At 41.8% G+C, this 7999-nt stretch overlaps 2 protein-coding genes across 9 annotated transcripts; one reads left to right on the forward strand and one right to left on the reverse strand.

The window, feature by feature from the left end:
* Positions 1–305: 305 nt before the first annotated feature.
* LOC109183710 (la protein 1-like) lies at positions 306–3076 on the forward strand. Of its 8 annotated transcripts, none has more exons than XR_002054604.1 (6): positions 306–509; positions 591–672; positions 1219–1266; positions 2154–2184; positions 2269–2413; positions 2561–3076. XR_002054604.1 is itself a non-coding variant. In XM_019333773.1 (4 exons), the coding sequence occupies exons 1-4, from the start codon at positions 434–436 to the stop codon at positions 2580–2582; spliced, it is 228 nt and encodes a 75-aa protein (XP_019189318.1). In that variant the 5' UTR covers positions 306–433; the 3' UTR covers positions 2583–3076. The 8 variants fall into 8 exon arrangements, 2 of the variants coding, with proteins under 2 accessions (XP_019189318.1, XP_019189317.1); XR_002054603.1 differs by having other exon boundaries at positions 2269–2409; XM_019333773.1 differs by lacking the exons at positions 2154–2184; positions 2269–2413.
* Positions 3077–5662: 2586 nt separating this feature from the next.
* Positions 5663–7698, reverse strand: LOC109183619. Its single transcript, XM_019333687.1, has 2 exons — positions 6835–7698; positions 5663–6715 (listed from the first exon to the last, which is right to left on the reverse strand). Exons 1-2 carry the CDS (start codon positions 7696–7698, stop codon positions 5663–5665), a joined length of 1917 nt encoding a protein of 638 aa, XP_019189232.1.
* Positions 7699–7999: the final 301 nt, after the last annotated feature.

A 7999-nucleotide genomic window follows, 5' to 3' on the forward strand; every position in this document is an offset into this window, starting at 1 on the left:
GAGTGTCCACAAATTGTCTGATTTTTTTATGGAGGACCAAAATCACTACAAGAAAAACAACTTTTAACGGCAAAAAATTAGTGACGGGTAGAAAAACCCATCACTAAATGTATTATTTACACACTTTTTGTGAGAGTAAAAAATTACTGTAGCTAAAAGTTTATTATTTAGTGACAGAAATTTTTATTTTATATTTATTTTAAAAATATACTCTCACTATTGATTCTAAAGATGTTGTTACTCTCACTATTGATATCTGAGATTTATTTCACTCAAATTTACTTCCCACCAAAATTTACTTTTTGGGCGCCCTCAAGAGTCAAGTCGCCAAGACTCTTCTCGTTCTTCTAATATTCTCTTTGCGATGCTCTCCAGAAGCTCCGGAATCTTCACGGCTGGTGGTCGTTCAATCTGATAAGTTGCTGGTTATCAAATGCTCTCCAGAAGATCCGTGGCTGGGGATGACGGCAACGACGCTCCGCCTTCTGATCTGTTTCAAAGGCTCAAAGGTAACGATAGATTTTTTTCTTTTCTTTTGCTTTTTTTTTTTTCTTAAAATAGATCTCAGATTTGTCTTCTCCGCCTCCCAGCCGCAGTGCTACAAGCACCGTCGCCAGAATGTCGAGTTCCCAAAAATTATGACGAGGTTCTGACAATGAGTAATCCTCCCAGGTAAGGCTAGTGTCGAGTTTCCGAAAATTTCTTCGAATTTGGTGCTTTTGTTTTCGCATATGCCTAAGTCGATGGGTTGCTTATCTGAGTATATGAATCTGGGTGGGAATTCAGAAATGTTAAGGGATTTTGATGGATTTTTGGTCAAATTCCCCGAGTTGTTTTGTACTCTAACTCTCTAAGTCGATGGGTTGCCAAACAGAATTGCTTCACTTTTTAACTTGGAAAGCAACATATATGGGTCATCTATATATCTATATATCTCATAAAAACAAAACAAATGTCTGATGTAACCAAGGAGTCTGCTTTGTCTCGTTTCTCTTCTCTTTTCAGCTTTCCTCTATAAGTTATTGTTCCTACGATCCGCCTTAAAACCCTTGTGTGGTATCTTCTTGAAAGTTTGTTCTTTTTGGCAAATGGCAATCTCTAAATCTTCTGTGGATTTGGAATCAGGTAATTTTGACCTCCCCTCTGATTTTCTTCAAGTACTGTAATGCAATGTTAGATACACATCTCTACTTTTGCTGATATCATTTTCTGAGGCAGAGGTCAAGAATGGAGGCCAAAGCTCATGTCTTTTCGTCATCCTCGGAGGTAAAATTAAAAGCAGCATTAGTCAGTTTTATTAAGTTAGCTTTATGCTTTTTTCTTTTTTTCCAGTAATAACATATGACACTAGCAAAAGTAGTTCTTTAATCTTTGCTTGCATTTATGTTTTTGGTTGCTATTTCTTATTGCGTTCCACATTAATCTTTTATGATTTATATTACTTGTTGCTCTCTGATGATCTCCACACAGTGATCCTTGTGTGGAGCATTGCCTTTAGATTGTGGATGTTAATGTTCGAAAGAATTAGATATCTAATTGCCAACTTTTAAAACAGGAAATTTTGGAGTAATCTGCATATCTAATTGTCCCATTAATTGCCTATGTTTTTTCATATTACTAGATAGTACAAATGTAATCCTAGGGTAGAAGTTGTTGGGTCATGAATGAGATATTGCAAATATTTTGCAATCAAGGTCAATAATCATTAATATGCAGTACTGAGTCTCTTAAACAGTGTGTTCTGGTGCTTTGATATTCATACTGTTGAACTATCTTTAAAGTCAATGTGTGAGAAGTGAGTGGTCTAGTTGTACTTGTGAATGGCATCAAGGATTTGGTCATTGCATCCAAAGATCAAAGTTAGTGAACTATCAAGGTTTACACCCTCACTACCCCTCTCGAACAATCGAACCCTAAATTGGGGCAGCTTTCACTCACGCCCTCGCCAAGTTGTCGGCTCGCCACTCACCGCCTCACGCCCTCACCCATCTCAGTCCTCAGACTTGTTCCGATTTTAGGTTCTTCACTTCTTTTAAGTTCCAACTCTTAAGGGTAAGTTACAAATACTAATTTTATAATTTATATTTGAGTATCTGTAAATTGTAATTTGTTCACTTTGATAGTTTGATTTATATATAAAAAAATTCACACAGATTGGCAGATTGTTTATCAAGTGGCAGATTGGTATGTTTATTTAGTGGTGCGGCAGATTGGTACAATGTGGAACTGGGAAAGCATGTTTATTTTTTTTCCTATGAACTATGGTAGATTGGCAATTTGGCAATTTGGCTATGGCAGTATGGGCAATGGGCATATGGCTATGACTTTTATTTAGTACTTTAGTGTATGTTTGTGAAGACGGAGTAATTTATTTCCTTACTCTTGAGGCAGTCTCTTCATTTTATCTCTGTAGGTGCTTGCTCTTTTCTTTTATCTTTCCATTACGTGCTTGCAAAAATAATATGAATTTGTTTACTAGTGTTGTTACTGTTTAACAGAAATTTGACTAAGTTTTTGGTTCACTTCTCTGTATAGTTAATCTATTTCGCAATTGGATCAGATTCAGGGTGCTCAAGGTTTGAGGACGCTGAGGCAGCTCAAAAGGCACGAGCTTCTGCTGTGCTTGCTGCAGAAGGTGGTCTGGTGGTGAAGAATTTTATTGCTACTTTAGATCCTGTAACAGGTATTTTTGTGAGTGTGTTGTTGTTAGAGATAAGAGCTGTGAGGAAGAAACAACCAGAGAATTGAATTAAAAGAAACCAGGAAACAAGGATAAAATATCCTCCAGCAAGAAATAGTCTTGCCCAGCTGTAAGAAGCTCTTATTTTATGATTACTACTGCCTGCCTATTACTAAGGGGAACTCCTTTATTTATAATCTCATATATATGTTATAAAAGTAAACACCCTAAAATTCTCTCCTGATAATCTGCTGCAATCCCTGAAATCTGCTACAATCCCTTGACTCATGCCTTGTTTGTATTCTGGAAATCTGCTACTTGATTGGATGACTGATTCCCCTTTCCTTTTATTTCTTGATTTCTTTCCTTTCTTCTTGAGTAAACAATCCATTTGTTTGGTGCATTATCATTGCCACCCGCTCCTAAAGTAGCCTTGTCCCCAAGGCTAGACTTAGGAAATTGACCGTGAAAATCTGAACTATCCATCCAAGTCGCGTCATCCTGGGGCAGATTTTCCCATTGCACCAAAACTTGTGGTACCCCATTGTGGAGTCGAGTACCTAGAATATCCTTAGGAATATACCCTTGGTCTTCTACTACCATGTCTGCTGGAAGTTCAGTGATTGCAGGGTGGTGGCCCGTGACACACCTAAGTTGTGACACATGAAACACGGGATGTATTCTGGCTGAAGTTGGTAGTGCTAGCTTGTAAGCCACTGCACTTAGTTTCTTCTCAATAGTGTATGGCCCATAGTACCTTGGAGCGAGTTTCTGGTATATGCGACGTTGTACTGATGATTGGCGATGCGGCCGAAGTTTTAGTAAGACATTGTCACCTTCTTCGAACTGCATATCGCGTCGTTTAGTATTTGCCGCCTTTGTCATACGGCTTTGTGCTTGCCCCAAATTGTGATGAAGTTGTCTTAGAAGCTCATTTCTATCAATGTGTTCCTCAGCCACTGCTGCTACCTTGAATTCTCCTGGTAAGTACTGATGCAAAGTCGGAGGGGGTCGCCCATATACGGCAAGAAAATGTGACATCCCAACAGCCCCTTGAAACGAAGTATTGTACCAATACTCGGCCCAATGAAGATATCGTCCCCATTGTTTGGGTTGTTCAGAAGCAAAGCATCGCAAATATTGTTCTAGACAACGATTAAGGACCTCGGTCTGGCCATCTGTTTGCGGATGGTAAGCACTGCTCATTCGCAGCTTAGTTCCGAGCTTGGCAAAGAATTCCTTCCAGAAATTGCTTAAGAATACCGAGTCTCGATCACTTACTATGGATCGTGGTACTCCGTGTAGGCGAACAATCTCCTTCATAAAGATGTCAGCAAGTGATTTGGCGGTGAACGGGTGTCGTAGCCCCACAAAATGGGCATATTTAGTGAAGCGATCTATTATCACCCATATGCAATCCAGCCCATTTGATCGAGGTAGTCCGGTGATGAAATCCATAGCAATATCTTCCCAAGTTGCTGATGGTATAGGTAACGGATGGAGTAAGCCAGCAGGGGCCAAGGTGTCATACTTATTTTTCTGGCAACTGAGGCATTCTGCGACAAACTGCTGGACACGTCTCATCATTCCTTGCCAGTATACACTTGCAGCCAGTCTACGATAAGTGCGATAAGCTCCCGAGTGACCTCCTGTAGGTGTAGAATGGAATTCCTCCAATAGTTTTGGTATCCATGGCGAGGTAGCTGGTATGACAATGCGCCCTTTGTAAAACAACCGCCCATTAACAAGCTGAAATGGTGGCTGACTAGTGGGGTCTTGCTCCAATCGATCCCTAATGAGTTTTAAATTGGTATCCCGTGAAATTTCAGCCTCAAGGACATCCCAATCTAACCAAAAAGGTAAGGATACTGCCGATAACTCTAACTCTTCATGTTGTCGGGATAAAGCATCAGTCGCCTTGTTTGTTTTGCCAGGCTTGTAAGCGATCTCAAAGTCATAACCCATTAGCTTGGCTACCCAATTTTGTTGTGATGGGGTGGTAACTCGTTGTTGCATGAGGTGGCGTAAACTACTATGATCAGTGCGAACCACAAACTTTCTTCCGCCAAGATATGGTCTCCAATGTTGAATGGCTAAGACTAGTGCCATCAGTTCCTTCTCATAAGCTGATTTTGCCAAGGTTCGACCCGAGAGGGCCTTGCTAAAGTATGCTATCGGACGTGCTTCTTGCATAAGAACAGCACCCACACCTGTCCCTGAAGCATCGCACTCAATAATGAAGGTTTGTGAAAAATCTGGTGTTGCTAGGACTGGTGCAGAAGTCATAGCAGCCTTCAACGCATCAAAGGCAATTTGCGCCTTATTGCGCCAATGAAATTTGTCTGCCATATCCTTCTTGAGAAGTGCAGTTAACGGCTGAGCTATATTCCCATAGTTTTGTATGAAGCGACGGTAGTAGCCTGTGAGACCCAAGAATCCCCGAACAGCCTTTGTGGATTTAGGTTGAGGCCAACGCAGCACGCAGGATATTTTTGCTGGATCCATAGCCACCCCATATTGTGAAACAATGTGCCCCAAGTATTCCACTGTCGTCCGACCAAATTGGCATTTCTTTTCATTTGCTTTAAACCGGTGGGCAGATAGTATTCCCAGCACCCTTGACAGATGATTCAGGTGATGCTTCCAAGTAGTGCTATATATTAGTATATCGTCGAAAAATACCAACACAAATTGTCGAAGGAGGGGACGGAAGATGTCATTCATAATTGCTTGAAAGGTGGCTGGTGCGTTTGTCAATCCAAATGGCATTACCAAAAATTCATAGTGCCCGGAGTGCGTTCGGAAAGCAGTTTTAGCCACATCTTGTGTAGCAACCTTAATCTGATGGTACCCGGAACGGAGATCAATTTTGGAGAAGTATCGAGCACCATGAAGTTCATCTAGCATTTCCTGTATGACCGGAATTGGGAATTTGTTTGCTACCGTTACCTTATTGAGCTCTCGGTAGTCGACGCAAAATCGTCAACTACCGTCTTTCTTTTTCACCAATAACACCGGGCTAGAAAATGGACTGGAACTAGGTTGAATAATTCCTGCTGCAAGCATTTCACCAACCATTCGTTCTATTTCGTCTTTCTGATGATGACCATAGCGGTAAGGCTTAACACTTACTGGAGTTGTTCCTGTCTTCAAAACAATCTGATGATCATTAGCCCGAGAAGGAGGTAAACCCTGCGGATCACCGAAAACTTGGCAGTGCTGCTGCAATAAATTACGAAGTTGAGAGTGTTGGGAATTAGAAATCTCTATATCATCATTGTTCGATGAAGGCAGAGTAGTAATCTCCCACAATATACAACTGAAATCAACATCGCTTGGGTTCTCCAATGCATTGACAGAGACAGGAAGTCGAGATAAAGACGGGTCCCCACTAAGCTGTATAAGGCGATCCCCAACTTTGAAAGTCATAGTCATTCTTGCCCAATTTGCTTTGATATTGCCCAGAGTTTCTAGCCATGCGACTCCAAGGATCATATCAACACCTCCTAATGGGAAGACAAAGCAATCCAATGTCATTGTGACAGGACCCAAATTAATTGGTAACTGTAAATATTTGCCTTTGGATTCAACCCGACGACCATCCCCTAACTTGACTCCAAATTGTTGTGTGGGTTCCAATGGATACTGCAACTTGGTAGATAAATTATGAGAGATGAAGTTGTGGCTAGCACCGCTGTCCACCATAATGATGACCTCTGTACTTGCAACTTGGCCTCTAAACTTCATGGTTTTTGGGCCATCGATTCCTCCAAGGGCTGTCAATGGAAGGTCCAAAAATGAATATTGCACTGTATCTGGTTGCAAGTGCTCTGAGTCGATGCGTTCCAATTCGGATGGTTCTTCACCTGCATCATCCCCCTCATCTTCTGCTGCAATGAGAGTTCGTAGAGACTTATTCGGACATACATGCATCGGACTGTAGGGTTGCTGACAACGAAAGCAGAGACCTTGTTTCTCATATCCATATACTCGCGGTGGGAGAATTGGCGAGCCTGCTTCTGTGGTGTATTCATACTGGAATTTCGAATAGGATGAACAAAAGAGCGTGTTTGGGAATTATATGAAGTGGTGTGATTTTTTTCTGATTGGTGAGGGTTGTTTGATAATGGCTTGGGCGTAGGATGAGGAGATACATAAGAATGGGCTGAAGAATGTTTAGTAGGCCCAGAAGACCATCCAATCCCAGCAGAAGTCTTCTTCTTATAAGAATTGTCATCTTCATCAACCACTCGTCCCGGAATACGACCAGAAGAGAGGAACTCCAATTCACGTTCCACAGCACGTGCAACCCTTATTGCTGTACGTAAATCTGTCACATCGTTTGGTCGGAGGCGCACACAGATTGCCGGCTTCAGTCCATTGAGGAACAACCCTAGCTGAATTTGAGGCGCTAAACCTGGAATTTGGGCAACACGGGCTCTAAATATATTAGCAAAGTCGTCTACAGTACCAATTTGGCGAAGCGCGGCCAATTGTTCAATCGGAGGCCCGGAAAGTTCACCACCGAATTCTTCCAAAAGCTCTGTTGTAAACTGACTCCACGTGAGAGATGGATGTTGCTGTTGAAGCCAACGGAGCCAATGAAGTGCTGGTCCTTCCATACTGATGAAAGCTGTTGGCACTTTCAAATCCTCACGGGTGCATTGAATGGCAAAGTACTGATCTGCCCGTGCTAGCCATCCCACCGGATCTGTGCCATCAAATGTTGGAATCTCCAACCGGCCAGGCTGCAGCGAAGGAATGACCGAAGGAACCTGGTGCAATGGTACCGGTGCAGAATCGATATTATCTGAAGAGGAATTTCCGCCCGCAGCAACCACAGGAGAAACACTAGATTCTACTGACCTTTTCCCATGTAGTGAAAAGAGTAGCTCGGACATCTTGGCAAGCGTACCTTCTATCCCATCCATACGATCTTTTATTTCAGAATGCATTACCTCCATCTCTGTATGCATTTCCTCCTGGCTCTTCTCTAATGAGTCAACACGAGCATCCATTCGTGTGTTGGTCATTGCACGGCAGGTCGGACCAATTTGTTAGAGATAAGAGCTGTGAGGAAGAAACAACCAGAGAATTGAATTAAAAGAAACCAGGAAACAAGGATAAAATATCCTCCAGCAAGAAATAGTCTTGCCCAGCTGTAAGAAGCTCTTATTTTATGATTACTACTGCCTGCCTATTACTAAGGGGAACTCCTTTATTTATAATCTCATATATATGTTATAAAAGTAAACACCCTAAAATTCTCTCCTGATAATCTGCTGCAATCCCTGAAATCTGCTACAATCCCTTGACTCA

The sequence above is a fragment of the Ipomoea nil genome, unplaced genomic scaffold (genome assembly GCF_001879475.1).
Source record: "Ipomoea nil cultivar Tokyo-kokei standard unplaced genomic scaffold, Asagao_1.1 scaffold1149, whole genome shotgun sequence".
Taxonomy (NCBI): domain Eukaryota; kingdom Viridiplantae; phylum Streptophyta; class Magnoliopsida; order Solanales; family Convolvulaceae; genus Ipomoea; species Ipomoea nil.

What these genes read in the sequence shown, in the direction of transcription:
- LOC109183710 (XM_019333772.1), top strand. Translation starts at nt 1,089, where the DNA reads ATGGCAATCTCTAAATCTTCTGTGGATTTGGAATCAG. An exon ending in TTCTGTGGATTTGGAATCAG is followed by an intron (nt 1,126 to 1,218) that starts GTAATTTTGACC and finishes TTTCTGAGGCAG; the next exon opens with AGGTCAAGAATGGAGGCCAA. An exon ending in TCTTTTCGTCATCCTCGGAG is followed by an intron (nt 1,267 to 2,560) that starts GTAAAATTAAAA and finishes CAATTGGATCAG; the next exon opens with ATTCAGGGTGCTCAAGGTTT.
- LOC109183619 (XM_019333687.1), bottom strand. Translation starts at nt 7,698, where the DNA reads ATGGATGCTCGTGTTGACTCATTAGAGAAGAGCCAGGAGGAAATGCAT. An exon ending in ATTCTTCAGCCCATTCTTAT is followed by an intron (nt 6,716 to 6,834) that starts GTATCTCCTCAT and finishes TCGAAATTCCAG; the next exon opens with TATGAATACACCACAGAAGC.